The sequence below is a fragment of the Vigna radiata genome, chromosome 7, assembly GCF_000741045.1.
Source record: "Vigna radiata var. radiata cultivar VC1973A chromosome 7, Vradiata_ver6, whole genome shotgun sequence".
In the NCBI taxonomy this organism is placed as follows: Eukaryota; Viridiplantae; Streptophyta; class Magnoliopsida; order Fabales; family Fabaceae; genus Vigna; species Vigna radiata.
Genome location: NC_028357.1, coordinates 36,130,932 through 36,149,111, shown reverse-complemented (window position 1 = coordinate 36,149,111; position 18,180 = coordinate 36,130,932). Strand labels below are relative to the sequence as shown.

Genomic DNA, 18,180 nt, shown 5'->3' with positions numbered 1-18,180 from the left:
ATTTTATATATTAATATTCATATCTAAATTATTATTATATTGAGTAAATTTAATTCTTACAATATTAAGAATGTACCAAAAAAACCTTAGAAAAAGAGAAAAAAAGACATAACAATGGAGACAAGTAATTTTAATTCACCCTTAAAATTAAAATTACGAAATATTCTTATAATCCAAGTATTAAAATAAAACAAATAAATATATTAAAATATGTTCTTACAAAATCGAGAATGTATATTGCGAAGACTTCAAAGACTCTTCCAATACTTTCAACCTCTAATCCTTAGAGTGTTTGTCCTCCTCTTAAATGCTCGTTCCATTTAAGACATAAAGTGATTGTGCTTGCAAAAGACCCTTTGATGTTCTAGTTAGCCTTTCACCTGAGCAAACGATAAATGCGTAATTAATAAAACGTTTTTAACATACTTACTTTTTATGGGCTTTCACTTGGATTAGCCTAGCTCATTGACCCAAATACTTATTGGTTATAAATCATCATAGTTAACATTTGACTATGGTGATTAAGTGTCTTGTGTGATGTTGAATTGACTGAATAGGAATGGGTTGAGTACATGTCAACTTAGTAGTCTAACATGTACTCGTCAAAGGACGAGTCCTATATTGGTATAATAGCCCCCGACCTCAAGAAACTTAACTACAAATAAGTTGTAATGATGAAGCAACACATATGATGTGGTAATAGGGTAAGAAGGTACGAAATTGTTGTTTTGCTCAAGAAACGATGCAATGCTTAGAAGGGGTAGAGTCACAACCCTTAATTTTCAGATCTAGAGAGATCTAATGGTTTAGGGAAGGGGTGGAAAGGTAAAAGGTCACAAATTTCTTTCATGACAATATCTTGTGTGAAGAGTCAATCACTTCAAGAGTCAACTACTCAAAAGGTATTTGTTGTAGTAAGTCAAATATGGGTTTTAGAGAGGAGTCAAATAATAGCAGTAGTAATCGTAGTTAGGTTTGAATGTCATCAGACACATCATCGTCATCCCGTACCATACGGGTGGAAATAGAGGTGAGTTTTTAAAATAAGGAGGACCCTGCTAAAGAGCATGCTAAGTCCCGACTACCTAGAAATGATGGGTATGAGTGGGTAGATTCTTTAGTTATAACTCAATTTTTGAAATTTAAGTGGTCAAGAATTTTGATTTCCTGATTAAATAACCTCTATATGTTTGAGAGATGAGTGTTTGAGGATATAGTCTCATTTAGGAGGGTGAGTGCAATTGATAATGTCTACCACAGTTGAGAGGGGTATGAGGAGGAATTATTTTACGTGTATATAGCTTTTTTCCTTCAGCTGCATGTTCGGTTACCCTTCAATGAGTTTACCATGGGTGTGCTTTGGCTTCTAAATGTTGCACCAACATAACTTCATCGAATAATTGAGGTTGTCTTCAAGCTTTTGGATTAGTATGCTAGGTTCTTTGTTTATTTCCTTCACCCGAGTGCATTCTTCACTTTTACTTAACACAACCAAAGGATCCCATTATCTGGCTGTCCTTGGTGAGCAAGCCAAGTATATGTTTTCTAGGTACCTATTCCCAATCCTTCAAGAAGTTTAAGAAAGGGTTCTTTAGGATAGTGGTGAATTCAGGTTGTCGTTCACATTTTTATGATGATAACGATAATCCAAAATTTCCTTTCTAATGGATCGAACCCTTTTACATATAACGAATGGTCGAAGGACATGTTGTCCAAGGAGGATCGAAGAATAATTGGGATCTTGGAGCAACTCCCTCAGAAGCTACCTACTAAATATATTGTTAGAGTTTACTTGTCCCCTAAGTCAGTTGCTGACTTGTGTGGTATCTACAGACTAGCTTATAACTTGAGTATTTTTTAGATGATATGAAAATTTAGTGGTGCTTAAAGGTTACACGACCCAGCACACTTCTAAAGTGGGAACGAACAAGACATGTTCCACAAGTTAAGGAACCCAAAGGAGGCCAAGAAAATCGGAGAGACCATGGTTCCTAAACCTAAAGAGGTTTGTGTCCCCAAAGAAATGGGGAGTGGGTAAAAACAAGAATAAACTAAGAGTTAAGCTACTCCACCAAATTGGTAGCTCAGGGAGCAAGTTGTTTGATTTGGGTGTTTTAGAGGGCCCCTTGTCATTAGCGCAAAGGTGTTTAAATAAGGCTGAAGGATAATGAACTAAAATTGGTATAAGAGGTTAAGTCGGCTACTCTTATTCGTGCGATGTTTGAATTTCAAATTTGGTCCCTTGTGCTTGGTCGTAGGGTATAGCAAACATGTTGCAAAAGGAGATGGTTGACGAGTGTTAAGATAGGATCGTCTAGAGATAATATACTATCTAGCAACTCAAGTTTTGATGTTTAACATACAACACTTTATAAAATATTGTTTAGTGTGTAAAACATCTAAGAGAACTGCATATTAGAACATCTTTGTTAAATTCAAGATAGATAAACAATGCATATTAGAACATCTTTGTTAAATTCAAGATAGATAAACAATGACGTGTTAATTATAAAAGATTAAAAAGTATTTTCCAAAAGGGAATCTAGAGAAAACAATAATAAACGTTGAATATCTTGATACTACTTTCAAAACCACATATTCACGTTAAACACTTGTACTACGAATCTTGATACTACTTTCAAAACCACATATTCACGTTAAACACTTGTTTGAAAGAACATTAAATGCATGAATGTATTATACCTCTGTTTGTTTTGCTTTTTTCTCTCTTTATCTATGCAGATAATGACAGTACCAAGCTTTATTCAAAAGCCATGCACATGGATAAGAAAGACGATGAGAAACAGGAATACATTCCTCGAATGTTTCCTTAAAGCTTTATGTTCTATCATAGTCATAAAAGCTCTCACTACTAAAGCAATGTTGTTCTTCCCAAGATGCAGAATAGTACAAATCTTCATACTAGAAGCCACCTACTCTCAAAAAGGTCAACTCTCTTTGAGTAACGTTTATCTCTCGAAGAAGGCTATATAAAGAGGACTTGTAGAAGAGAAGAAAGAAGGATAATTACTACAAGAGATCTATTATCGAATTATTACTCTGCTGCTCTCCAAGCTTACATTATCTAAAGCTTTCATTATAAGAGAAAGAACATTACAAGTTCCCATATTCAATTGTATTGAATTTATCCTCTCTTTGAGAGTTATTTGAATATGTACTTATACTCAAAACACTAATTGTGTTTGTATATTCAAAAGTGAATTAAAACACTTATATTTTTTAACTCAATTGAGTTAAAATTTCTAAAAAGGTTGTCTAGGTTTGATACCAAGAGTGGTTAAACTCAGACTAATAAGGTTGATTAGGGAAACCAAAAGTGGTTGATAATACTTGTATACTAGGAATGGGTTGTACTCATTGTAATCTTTTTAAATATTAGTAGAACCCTCTAAGAGGCCTTAAGGGAGACTAAACATAGCTTAGGTTGAGCGAACGAGTATAAAAATACTTGTATTATTGCTTCTCCTGTTTAAAACATTTTTCTAAATGCTTATTTGAAAACACAAGCGTCTAACAACTGTTGTAGTTTATCTAACACTCGCAATAGTTATTAAACATTATTTTTGCGAAAAGAATTTGAAACAATATTAACCCCCCCCCCCCCCACCCCACCCTTCCCCTTTACTAGTGTTTCCCTATATTTCAATACAGACAAGACAAAAATCATTTTCAATTTGTAAAAAAAAATAATATGAGCAAGAGAAAAATACATGGGCTAAGGCAAAGAAGGCCCGCAAGGAGAATGTTAAGCAATTGAAGACTCATAAAAGAAGGCTAAGAACAAAGAGAAAAAGTTGAAAACTAAAATTGATGCCTTGAAGATGGTAGTTGTTGAGGAAAAGGACCAAATAAGTTGGTGTTAAGGAACTTCTTGTAAGGTTTGACCAAGATTGCCTAGGTAGGCAGTAGGGAATTGCATGTAAGGTTCGACCAAGACCGCCTAGGTAGATGGCAGGGAACTACATGAAAGGCTCAACCAAGACCGCCTAGGTAGGCAGTAGGGAACTTTATGAAAGGTTCAACCAGGACCACTTAGGTAGCCAATAAGGAACTGCATAAAAGGTTCAACAATGACTGCCTAGGTAGATGACAGGGAACTACATGAGTGGTTAGACCAGGACCACTTAGGTAAAAGGCAGGAAACTACTTAAGTGCTTATAAAATATTCAAATAAAAGTTCATTGACGAAGGTAGAAACTCTTTATTTTATTGATGAAGTGCCTAATTAAAACCTTCTTGGCCAAAACCCTCCTAAGGGAAGAAAGATCGAGTGAGGAAATAGTACAATTAGAGTTACAAGTAATCAATTATCTACAAGTTCCTAGCTGAAATAAAACTTTAAATGTGTTATATTCCAAGTATTTAGCATATGCTGCCTTGCCAAATATTCTACCTTATATGCACCCTTACCAACATCTTCAACTATGTCGAATAGGCTTATCGTATCGACATATTATGTTCTTTCAAACAAAGTGTTGGACCTGCTAAGCTGTGATGGTTGTTAGGGGATCTACCTCAATTCACTTGGTAAAGTGGTTAATGCCGACTAGCAAAAATTTGACTTGGCCTTTTCTTAGAGCAAAAGAGCCAAGATATCCATTCCCCACTTCGTAAAAGGTCATGGGGAGAAGATATGTTGTAGCACATCTTGCTTGTCATGTATAAAGTTCTCGTGTTTTTATCAAGGTATGCATATTTTAACATAATCAACACAAACCACTATCATAGTCAGCCAAAATTATCAAGCTCGTAGGATTTGTGTTGCCATGGTTCTCGCCCCAGAATGATACCCATAAATATCGTTGTGTGTTTCACGAATTATGTATTCAGCCTGCTCTAGAGTAACACATTTCAACAAAGGTCTATTATAGCCTATCCTAAAGAAATCATTGCCCATGAGCGTATAACGACTAACTCTTCTTATCTAGTCTTTGTCTTGTCCTTCAAGTATCTCTCTAGTCTTGAGGTAGTAAATATAAGGTGTCATCCACTTTGCTTCCTTAGTGCTGACTTGCAAACACTCGTCCATCTTGTTAATGGATGGTGATGTCAATACTTATTGTAGTGAAGACTTGTATCGTCCCTTCTTCTTAGTGCATTCTTGCTTGGAAAGCACATCGACTATCATATTTTCTCCTTAAGATATATTCTCAAGTTTTACTTCGACAAAGGCGTCGGTCATGTTTTTAACAAGATGATAATGTTGTAGCAAAAGTGTAACCTTTCTTTTAATAGTCTCCCGTTACTTTCTCCTAATTTTTGGCCAGGGTGAGACTAGTTATGATAGTTGCATACTCAACCTGGTTGTTCGATGTCTAAAAGCCAAAATGTAGTGACTTATATATTAGGATGTCAATCGGTCCTTTGAGGACTATGCATGTTCCTACTCCATTTGGATTGGAATAGTCTTTTATGTACAAGGTCCACCACTCATCATCAAGTACGTGGTTTCCCTATTTGTAAAATATGTTAAACATTGAGGCTATAGGACCTATCGGTTTATACCCGTCGGTTTATTCTGCACGATTTTCTTTATTGGGTAGTCAGTTTTAACGACGACAAGGTGGCTTTGGAAGTAAGACCGTAGTCTTCTTACTATAGCGACAAGGGAGAGAACCATTTTTTTCACCATTTGGTATCTAGTCTCATGTCATGAAAGGTTATGCTTATGAATTAGATAGGTCTTTTTTAATTACCAATTTCTTAGAGAAGGGCGGCACTTACAATATCTTTAATGGTTGTTATGCAGAGAATATGGGTGGGGATGTCAAGACCTGCTTAAGTTGCTTGAACTTCTCTTGGCATTGGTCATCCCAAACAAACTTAGTGGACTTTATCAGTAGCCTTATCACGGGTTGAGTTTTGTCCCCTAACCAAGGAATGAACCAGGAAATAGGTGTCAACCTTCTAATGAGTCGTTGCACCTCTTTAACATTTTAAGACTCCTCGTGTTAATGATTGTTTTACACTTTTTAAGGTTTGCCTTTACACCTCTGTGTGTGAGCATGAATCCCAAGAACTTATCGTCATCTATCCCAAACAGACATTTCTTTGGGTTTAACCGTAAGTTATATGATCTCAAGGCTGAGAATACTTTAGGCAGGTCTAATAATACTAAGCTTGGGTTGGGTCTTTACCACCATATCATCTACGTATACCTCAATGCTCTTGTTGAGTAAGTGTTTGAATACTCTGTAATGAAGGCTATCTTTAGCTTGTTGCAAAAAGTTCAAAACATTATGGTTGGTCGCTTCATCTATCAACTAGTCTATATTGGGTAGGGGATAGACATCTTTAGGACATTCCTTGTTAAGATTCGTTTTGTATACACACATTCATCATTTCCCGTTAACCTTCTTCACTAAAACAACATTGGTCAGCCATATTGTGTATTGTGCCTCCTTGATGAACCTAACCGGTAAGAACTTCTCTACCTCATCCTTAGCAACCTACCTTCTCTCTTCACATAACTTCCTTTTCTTTTGCAAAATAGGCTTGGCTTCACTAAATATGGATAACATGTGGGAGGTTATCCTTGGGTCAACCCTTGCAAGGTTCACCACTGTCCATGCGAAAGGGTTGGCATTGCCAGATAGGACTTTGCCTATTATGTTCTCCTTCTTCTCCCACTGATACCTTTATCAAACCTCAGTATTCTTGTAAAGAAAACTTTTTGGTTTCCCCTACCAGATCTATCCTTGTATCGTTGCCTATTCTAGGGTTGAGGTCGTCTCCTTTTATGATTAAGCCAGTTGCTTTCGTTGGTTCAACATTATTGCTACTAAGTTGGGGAGCTAGGAGTCACAAGAGCAGCATTCCCGACCCGTCTTCTGGTCATAGTTGGCCGTGATAATATCCTCAGACAAGGACGAGAACTTCGTAGCAAGATAAGGAGTGGACACCACGACGCCCAAGAGATGGTTGACCCAACAAGATGTTATTTGGAATCTCATCCATTAGTATATTGGTATTGATATATGTTCAATATAGTAAAAATTATGTATGGAATAAATTACTTGAATATATACATAGAATATTGTATTTATAATAAAAAATATATAAGTTAAGCCTAAAATACAAGTAAGGAATAATAACAAATTAACTAAGGATAAAAGATGAAGATAAGATAAAGATAATATATCTAATACTCTTTCTCAAGTTGATGCATACAAATCGTATATACCAAGCTTGTTACCAATATAATCAATAAAGATTTAGTGAAAATATTTGTTTTTGCACTCGATTGATACCAAATTGTTAATGATTTGTGAAGATGACATAGAAAACGAAATACCAACCTAGAAGACTCCCTTAAGCAATAAATCTGGGAGGTTGCCCTATATAAATCTTTGCTTGCAAATTGTCGTTAAGGAAAGCATTGTTGACATCCAGTGCTAAAAGAAGCCATTGTTGAAGAGTCATCTTTGCCACTAGAGAAAAAGCATATATGGATGGGTCAAACACACTGGTGATAGAAGAGAGGTCAAAACAGATAACAGCAAAAGAAGTCATGGATGAACATGAAAGTAAAACCCTAAAATTCCAATATTCTCACATTGAGGTACTTGAAAGGGGAAAAAGAGCGACCTCAACACTTTGAATAATTGCCTGAAAGGAGACGAGATGTGCGACCATGCACAGTGGACCTAAAAGAGGAAATAAAGCGACCTCGACGCTCTGAATCGCTGCATGAGAGTAAAAGGGACACACCACCATGCATGGTAGAAAAGATAACATATCCAAAACTTTTAAAGGCACTGAGAGCATGTAGGGGCTCCAATGAAAGTGTCATTGAAAGCACGGTGGTCACCTAGTTGAGACAATCAAAATCGTGTGGTTACCGATCAAAAACTAGAACTTCGGTGGCAACGTAGACAACTCTGTCACCGACAATGGTGGGTCCAAGTGACGGATTTTTTTTTTTTTCTAAAATAATTGTAGACTCTAGATACCATGTTAAGGAGTGGACTTTAAACTTAACTCAATCTCACAAAATCAGCTTATATAGTAAGGTTTGCACCCACTTATATATTCTAAATTGACCTTATATCTAGTTTATGTGGGACTTCTAACACACCCCCTCACGTCGAGGTTGGTACATCTTGTGTGTGGAACTAGACATAATGGGTGGTCTAATAATAACCCGAGAGTGAATGAAACAATATGTTCAGCAAACAACAAATTTTGCTAGGATAGGCTCTAACAATTATTCTAATACCATATTTAATATAGTAAAAATTATATATGAGATTAATCTCCCTTGTGGTAAAAATATACATAGAGACATTGTATTTATAATAAAAAAAAAATATGGAGTAAGCTAAAATTATAAATAAGAAATAGTATAAATTAACAAAAACTAAAAAATAAAGATAATATATTTAATCATTCGTTTTAATTATACAAATTATTTTTTTATATTTTTTTACTTTTACTTAGTTTCTTCTCTTCTTTTTTTTTGTTAAAGATACAAAATTTAAAATGATTATTTGAAGAAATAAAATGAAAAAAAATGTTTATATTTATATTTTTTAGAAATTAAATATTTTATTGTAACTAACATAGAGATACTTATTCGTCTTCTTTATAAACACAACTTTATCTTTTTTTTTTTAATTTAATGGTAAAGTGGTTAGAATTTGAATTGTATAGTTTAAATTTATAGTTAAGTTTCTTAAGGTGATTTCACTCAACTTTTTTTAAATTGTTTTAAAATAGTCGAATTTAAAAAATATATTGCAGTCACGCTACAAGAATACAACTTCATTATAAAAAAAAAAAAGTTTAAACCATTTAGGCGTCTCTATTTATGTTAGGTATTCCCAATTTGGTCTCCTTCTTTTAAATTTTTCCAATTGAGTCCTTTTAACTGCTAATTTCAACCAATTGAGCCCCTGCCGTCAAATTTCGTTAACAGAGTTAACTTTGTGCACAGGTGGTGGGCTGACGTGTCTAAATGATTTCAACATGTCACTCTCTTCCTCCCACACCATTTTCCTCTTCTTTCTTCCTCCTTCCATTCTTCTCTCTTTCAACCACTCCCAACCTTCTTAAAGAAAAATTCAGATCTGCATAATTCACTGACCACCACCTCTTTCTTCCAACAACGTTTTTCATTCCAGCCTTGATACTCCACCATCAGCACTGCATCACCAACGATATCCACCCACCATTTTCATTCAATGATATAAGTAAAAACGTACAATAAAATGCTTGAAACAGAAGTGCATAAAACCCAAAATGAAAAGGGCAGCGTCTTCGTTCCTGTAACAGCGTTTCAGAAAAACTAAACAAAGAGAAGCCAAAAATGGAGTGTGGCAGCTAGCACCGTTCCAGCCCCCCCCCCCCCCCCCCCCCCCCCCCCCCCCCTCTTTGAAGAGTGGCGGTTGCCTTTCTTTTAAGGCCAAGTGTCTCCAAAACCTCTACACATAATTAAACCCTTTCCCCCAGACAAGTAACATAATTCTCGCTTAGTCATCCAAAATCACATTGAAACACTAATAGATCGCGTTGAATAATTCTAAATCAAACTAACTCAACAATGTTATACCATAGCACATTAAACTCATATTTTAACCCCTTTCCCCAGATTTCAAGACAAAATCAATTACAAACAGAATCATTTTCATTTAAAGTCAACTATAGAGAAGATGACCCTAAGTCAATTATGCAAACATTTACCCAAAATTGAGATCAGTAATCACAAATTAGCAGAACCTGCATAAAAGGTAATGATGAAGAGCAACGCTTCCAAATAAAACTCGGGAGTAAATACATAAATACTACTATATATGACTACTAGTTCCATATCCAAGGCAATGATTAATGCCAAAAACACCATGGCTCGCCAATTAGAAATAAAACAACGCAAATACACCAAATTCAAAAGTAAACATGTAACATAGAATAAGCAGACACAAATACATGGCCAAAGTTCGCACCATTCAAAATGAAGGTGATGGTGCGATCGCGATTTAGTTCTATGTTTGGAGGGTTTTCTGCATTTTCTGATGCAGGTTCTTCACCGTTGCGATTTGGAATTGGATTCTTGGTGGAGGAGAAAACGATCCTGGTATTGTGATTTCTGGGTTTCCTTTTGCAGGCTTGATGCATATGGAAAAAAATGAAACTTACGGTTGAGAATGAAATTTGCGATTGGGGTTTTAGGGTTCTTCGTAATGAGGTTTCGTAGTTTGGGTGTTAAGTGTGAACTGGGGACGATTTAAAGGTTGATGTTGTCCGACGAAGGTGTAGTGGTTCTGTGGTGAAGGAGAAGAAGATGGCGAAGACCCGGAGGATATTGAAGGCTTGAGGAAGAAGATGAACTCATTGTGGTGGCTTGAGAGGCGTTGAAGGTGGCCAGGGGCCACGTTTCACTTCTAAATATGCCACGTTTAAGTAACTAGACACGTCAGTCCACCATCTGTGCAGAAAGTTAATTCCGTTAACGAAATTTGAAGGCAGGAGCTCAATTGGTTGAAATTAGCAATTATAAAAACTTAATTGGGAAACTTTAAAAAAAAGGATCAAATTGAGAATACCTAACAGAAACACCTAAATGGTTTAAACCTAAAAAAAATAAGAAAAAGAGTTAAAGTCATAATAGGAATATTCCAAAAAAGTTAAAATTTTAATAGAATTATGAATCTTATATGTAAAGTTATTCTTTGAAACATGATTTATCTATTTGTTAAATAGTTATTTCATGTATAATTTACTTATTTATTTAATTTTTTAAAAATGATTCCACCTAGCTCATTTTCAGTAAAATGGCACTATATTAGTGTTTAGCCGTACAATATGCTTCATTTTTTTTGGATAATTTTATAAGTAGGGCAATATTTTCGCTATTTTTTATAGTGAAAAAAAAAGTGTATATATATATATATATAAATAAATAAAGTAGGTGATGCGATGAATACGGATAAAATTATGTAAATAAAAAATTACTCATTACAATTTAGCGAAAACTTTTATTTTATGGTTTGAAACTGATATTATGAAAAAAGTAATACAATCTTTATTGAGTATATATTATTAAAATATTGTATATATTCGATGACATTACAGCCTGGGCATTTGTGTAAAAAAGAAAATTGAAAACAGAAAGAATATGAGCATAAAGTGGGTGAAGGAGGGGGTTCCTATATAAATTCAGAGATCAACCACACCAATGCCAGTGGGGGGAATCTACGTGTCTCTGACACCGAATCCACGTTCTAAAGTACGCTCCCACTTCTAATCGCCGGAGAATGACGTCACACTCTCACTACCAACCCGACTTAGACGCCGACTCCGTCACCTCCTCCCCTCGCTCCGACCATTTCCACGACGCGCCGCCGCGCGTCCGCTTCATGTGCAGTTTTGGCGGCAAGATCCTCCCCCGCCCCCACGACAACCAGCTCCGTTATGTCGGTGGCGACACTCGAATCGTCGCGGTCCACCGCTCTATCTCCTTCTCCGCCCTCATTCTCAAACTCTCTAAACTCTCAGGTACAAGAAAACCAACCTCACACCACCACCCTCGTCTTTGAATTTTTAATTACAATTATAATTTTGGTTTATGCGGGCGTTCTATTGGATGCAGGCATGACCAACATAACCGCGAAGTACCAGCTCCCGAACGAGGATCTGGACGCGTTAATCTCGGTCACGACGGATGAAGACGTGGAGAACATGATGGACGAGTACGACCGCGTGGCACAGAATCAGAACCCGCGATCGGCGCGGCTTCGGCTCTTCCTCTTCCCCGAAGGGGAAGACTCTCGAACCAGTAGCATCAGCTCGCTATTGAACGGCTCAGCCAAACGCGAGAACTGGTTCCTCGACGCACTAAACGGTGGCGTTTCGGGTCTCGAGCGTGGCCGCTCTGAAGCCTCTTCCATGGTCTCGGAAGTACCCGATTACCTCTTCGGATTAGACAACTCCGACGACACACACCAACGCGACCCACGACCCAAGGACCGACCCGTTCTCCAAGACAACGTTTCCGTTTCGGATCCGGGTTCTCCCGCCCCGGTTGTTTCCTCACCGTACTGTTCGACCTCATCAGCGCCCTGCGTTCCTTCTCTTCCGAACCTTCCTCCAGTAAAGACTAAACTTTCAAACTCAGTTGCTGATTCGGACTCCAAGGAAAATCAATTGGAACCTGAAACGGAACCTCAACCCAACCTCAACCAAAACCTCTACCCGGGTAACCCTGTAGTCCACTACCCCCAAGAATCTGCTTATTCTGCTCATACAGTAAACCCAGTTCCTGTTTTCTATGTTCCCGGTCCGGTTCGACCTGGAACTGTGCCGGTAACTATGCAGCAGACACCTTACCCCTACGTTCAACAACCATACCATGCAATGGTGCCATCTCAGGTTCCCATCGGCTACCATCATTTGATTCCGGGTTCGGGTCAAGTATATGGTGCAGGCGTGAGGCAGATGAGTCCACTGCAACCTTACAATCCTTCCACCGGAGTGGTTCCCGACGGTTTGAAACAGCACGTGTATCATGCAGTGCCGAATTCCGGTCCAGTTCCCGTTCACCAGATGATGCCCATGAGCGGTGCTGATGAACTGCAGAGAGGTGGAGCGGAGTACGTGGTGGGTCGGGGCCCCAATTCGCTGAATAACTGAACCGGTTTTTGTGTTCGGGGTGGGTGCTTAATTATTTTATAATTACTACGATCATGCAAATGGGTAATTCATGTGTACACGTGCCTGCACCTTTAAGTTTGGGCTTTTCCATTATTCGTTGAATTCAATGCATTACAAGCCGAAAATGGTAATTATATGAATTTCTTTGAGCAAATTATCTCAGGTTGTACATTATAAAGGAGATAAATAATATTTCTTTTTGCTGCCAATAAATTTTGCTTTTTGGTATTATTGTTGGCAAAAATTAATTCGCAGATTTTTTTTTCTGCCTTTTATGTAGAATAAAATTAAACCAGAGCTTTAAAACTGATTTTGCAATTATGAAAGAAAACGATTTGTTTTTTAATTGCTTTCTAAAATTTCGATAAAATTCTAGACTTTCCTTTCATTTTATTATTTTGTTTTCTGGGATTATTAATGATATAGTGGAGCTTAAATCATATTTCTTGAATTGTGGCATTTAGCCATGTTGTATTACCAGAAGCAAACAACGCTGGGAATCTTTTGATCTGTCTTAAAGAAAGAAGGTTTTGTATTTTTCCTAATAAAGAAAGAACCGTTTTTTTTTTTTTTATGAGGAGAAATATTGGATAAGGAATGTCTTAGGTGCTCACATAATATCTACAATAAATGCATATTATTTTAGTTATATATAACGTTAAAAAATTGGTTAAAGTATAAAATATAGATGTTTTCTACATGTTTCTTCTTCTTGCTTACCTTAGCTTAACGAATCTCTCTTTTTTTTTCAACTCAATTACCCTAATTTTCAATTTTAATGAGTTTTAAGGGTCTACTTAAATAAATTTCTTCGTAAGTCGTTATTCCTTATTTTATAAGGGGAAAAGTAAAAAGAAGAAAAAGAAAATTAAACTTTCCGTAACTAAAATTAGCATTATTCAAAATCGGAACAATTCAACCAAATAACTACAAATTCATCTAAAAAAAATATAAAGAAGAATTTTGTTAATTTTTTCAATCTATATTTTTCTCAATCGCGTGATTTAGTTCAAATTCAAAATAAAGAATTAAACCAAATTAAACTAACTGTTGTATTCAAATAAGTATGAAGATATACATTTAAAATTAATTAACTATTAGCAAGCATAAATAAACATAAAATTATAATGTATTCAAACTTAAATATTGTTTTACAGTTGATTTATTAATTGTATTTGCAATACATATAATAATCAAAATATGATAACAAATTTGTATTGTAATGTTTAACTATAAAATTGTATAATTAATTTATGAATTCGAGATAAAGTTAAAATTATAAACAATAATAATAATTGTAAAACAAAAGTGATATATGTATAATTTAACATCTCAACTTAACATATTTACAATATTAATTAAATTATTACAAATTAGGTATTATGCAATAAATCAAACATATAAACATATATAATATGTATTTACAGTACTTTTCAAAACTCAATATAATTCTCAAGATATATATTTTTTCAACAAAATGAATTATTTATACAATATACAAAAATATATTTACCTATGCAATAATTATACTCTAATCATCCATTAACAATTTCATTCTTTTTTAATCCTCCTACTTAAATTTTTTTTTCTACTCACTTATAATATATAATTATTGTAGGCAAATAAAATCATACTAGTATAAATTTAAATCATAATACAAATTTTAAATTACCAAAAATTAAGAAAATCATACATCATGTCACAAATCACACGTTACATTCAATAACCAAATTCTAAAGAACATCACAATTACAAAGGCGTAGTCATATACCAAGAATTAACTGACTCAATCTTTAGAGGATTGGTGCATTGATCAACATCTTAAGACCATGCATATGTCATTGTTCAATCACTCCTACCTCTTAAGAGTTATAGCGATAACATGTTCGGGCTACTTCTTGATCCATAGAACATGACACAATAACTTGTATATATCATGAGTTCAAAATTTTGCCAAAATTTTGGATAGGAAACTCCATCAACTTTCACGATTAGTTATTTTCATTTACATGAATCAAATGACTAGTAGAGTTAGGATAATCTCATTTCAATGCTTATCGTTAATACACTACACACAAAACAACACATTGTATTATTCACAACTTAGGAATCCCTACCTTCTCATTACATTCCATCCAAGTTCATATAACTCAATAATAATTTGGAAGATTTAAACTTAAGTCATCCATTATGATCGCACATTCTCGCTTAATGAGTTAGTTTCTTACTTAGTGAGTGTCTACAGGAAAGAGACTCGCCCAACGATCACTATGCTCGCCCAGCGAGAAATAACTTGGGTGAGTCAGGTCTTTAGTAGACCGGGTCCATTTTTGCAAATCAGCTAAGTCGAGTTGGCTCACCGACCTGGACATAAAAAATAAAACCCACGTTAGTCTTGTAAACTTCTTTTTTTTTTTAATTTTAGGAGAGAGAGAGGTCCACACCCATGTAGTTTATGTTTTAAGATGAATATGTTGAATTAAATTTTGAGTTATTTAGATTTTATTTAGAATTGTGATTTAGTTTTTGGGATGAATGATTTATTTGCTATATAAAATGAGAGGATAAAAAATTAGAGTAGGTTTAAACTTTTTGGATTTTGATTACATATTAAAAAATATGTTAGATTGAAGAAAAAAAAAAAGTTCTAATTTTTTAATTAAGTGAGATAACCCGTTTAACCCATTAATCTGTGGTGAGTCGAGTTGGACTTAAATTTCTTTAGTTCACTAATAAGTGAGTTGGGTTGGGTTGGCTCACTAAATGGTCAACTTGTGGTGGGTTGAACCAAGTCAGGTGACCCGTTTTCACAACTCTACCTCTAACCATTGACAATCTAGCTCCTCTTTGTGACTGGATCTTCAATCTCTATTGCCCCCATGTGGAGTGACATGCTTGATAATGAAAGGTCTAAACTACTTAAATTTTAGCTTACCTTAAAAGAGTTTCAACTTGGAATTGAAGACTATGACTTATTGTCCTACTTTGATCTCTCTTTTCAAAATTTTCTAATCATGGTAGGCCATGATTTTCTTTTATAAATATTGGTTGAATTGTAAGCTTGTAGATTTAATTCTTCCAATTGATTGACTTATAATTTTCTTTTTTTCACCAATAACTTTGAGATATAATTCAAGGCCTTTAGGACCCAAAAAGCTTTATGCTCAAGCTCCACTAGTAATTGACATGCCTTACCATAAACCAACTAAATAGAATCATACCTATGAGTATTTTAATAGTTGTTCTACATGCCCAAAATGTTTCATCTAGCTTTAATGACCAATATTACATGGAGTTGGCAATTATTTTATTCAAAATTTTCTTTAACTCCTTTTTTGAGACTTTAGCTTAGCCATTTTCTTGAGGGTGATAAGGTGTGGTCACCCTATGTTTGACATGGTAGTTTTGAACCACGGTAGTGTTGAACCACCTTTGTGAGTTCCTCACTGCAAAAAGGAGTGTCGTCATCACTAATAAGTACTCATGTGAGCCAAATATGCAAAATATGTTTCTCTTTAAGAACTTGACTATTATTTTTGAATCAGCTTGTTGAATTGCAATTTTTTCCATCCATTTTGACAAATAATCTACAACCACTACAATTTACTCATGTGAATAGATTGTGACAATGGTCTCATGAAGTCAATAACCAAACAATAAATTATTTCTATCTTAATGATATTCATAGAGGTATTCATGTCTTCGTAAGATTCCTCCACTTCTTTTACACTTATCACATTTTTTTAAAGTATTCAAAAGCATTTTTAAAGATAGAGGGCCAATAGAAACCTGCTTGTAATATTTTTGTACCAATCATCTCTATATCTTTGGCCTAGCACTACACTCACTATATGGTCGCTTGCATCACACATTAACTCAAAACTACTATTCCTGTAAGCTGTAGTGATGACTGGTGTTGAGTACAATCGTTATTTTAACAACTAAAAAAGCTTCATACAATCATCATCAAAGTTAAACTTGCCTCCTTTATTGGTAAATTGCTCAAAGGTTTAGAAATTCTTGAAAATTTTTGTATAAATCTTCTAAAAAACCATCACGGCTAAGAAAACTCCTCACTCCTCTTACATGGAAAGTTAGAGGTAGTTTGGAGATAACTTCCACTTTTGTTAGATCTACCTCAATTCCTTTTTTTGAGATTTTGTGTCAAAGAACAATGCATTCTTTCACTATAAAGTGTCATTTTTTTCCAATTTAGAACCAAATTTTGGTCTTTATGCATATTTTTAGTATTGTACTTAGATTCTTTAGGCAAAATGATAAACCAAAAACAGAGAAATCATCCATAAAGACTTCAATTACTTTTTCATTCAAGTTTGAAAAATAACAATCATGCATATTTGAAAAGTAGTTGGAGCATTACATAACCCAAATGAAATTCTTCCATATGCAAATATTCCAAAAGGAAAAGTGATAACAGTTTTCTCTTGATCTTTTGGATCAACTACAATATGATTATATCCTAAACAACTATCTAAAAAGTAGTAGTAAATTTGTCCAACTAATCTTTGCAACATCTAATCCATGAAAAGAAGTGAAAAATGGTAATTCCTTGTAACATAATTAAGCTTCCTATAATCAATTGATAAGTGTTCAACTTAAGTTCGTAGAATTTGACACTCATCTTATTTTTTATTATGTTAAGTTTCTATTAAATTAATCAAAATTTAATTTATTTTACAGTTTCCAACACCAAAAGAAAATTAAATACTTAATAAAAAAATATGGTATTAGATTTTTTTTTATCTATTAATTTTATTTTAATAGCTCTCCTACTTTTCCCACTTCAAAAAATATCCTCTACAATTTTATTTTTTTATTCATGTAATCCAAAGAAAAAGAACATTGTTATTTCTTTTCCATTTCTCCAGTACCTTTGTGTCACAATTCTCTTCCTTGTACTTAGAGTTCCTCACAAATGATGCTTCATTAAATTCATTATTCTTAATGCATAACCTATACATTAGAAGCCTAATGCACAAGTCACACATCACAACAAAAACGTATTTATATCCATTTTTTGTCCCTTCTCTTTAGGGAACTTTCTTACAAAAATTAATTATTGATAAAAACTTTATATTCATAATATATCTATAAAAAAAATGTGCAATGTCTCTAATTTAATTATTTAAGTGTTAAATTTATCTTTCTATTTTAGAACATTTTAAGCATTTGAGACCATAAATATAATATCAAACAATTTAACCATTGATTAATATTACATAATTATGAAATAGTATAAGTCTAAAATTTTGAATACCTAATTGATTAAGAAAAAGAAATAGAAACTTATTCTTTAAAAACCTTTTAGGATGCGAACTAGATTACAATGGAATAGTTCTACAGGTTAACTGAAGTCCTTTGGGCCCAGAGTATAAATTTAATGTTTCTATTTATAAGTATCAACAAAGCTTTCATAGCTCAGTTGGTTAGAGCACCCGTTTAGTAAGCGGGAGGTCTTGAGTTCGACTCTCAATGAAAGCATTTTGATTA

The 18,180-nt window shown here is 34.5% G+C and overlaps 1 protein-coding gene and 1 non-coding gene across 2 annotated transcripts; both read left to right on the top strand.

Annotated features, from left to right (window-relative positions):
- Positions 1-11,105: 11,105 nt before the first annotated feature.
- Positions 11,106-12,878, top strand: LOC106765664. Its single transcript, XM_014650354.2, has 2 exons — positions 11,106-11,514; positions 11,609-12,878. Exons 1-2 carry the CDS (start codon positions 11,274-11,276, stop codon positions 12,646-12,648), a joined length of 1,281 nt encoding a protein of 426 aa, XP_014505840.1. The 5' UTR covers positions 11,106-11,273; the 3' UTR covers positions 12,649-12,878.
- Positions 12,879-18,097: 5,219 nt separating this feature from the next.
- TRNAT-AGU lies at positions 18,098-18,171 on the top strand. Its single transcript has one exon. It is a non-coding gene; the product is annotated as a tRNA-Thr (tRNA).
- The last annotated feature ends 9 nt before the right edge of the window (positions 18,172-18,180 follow it).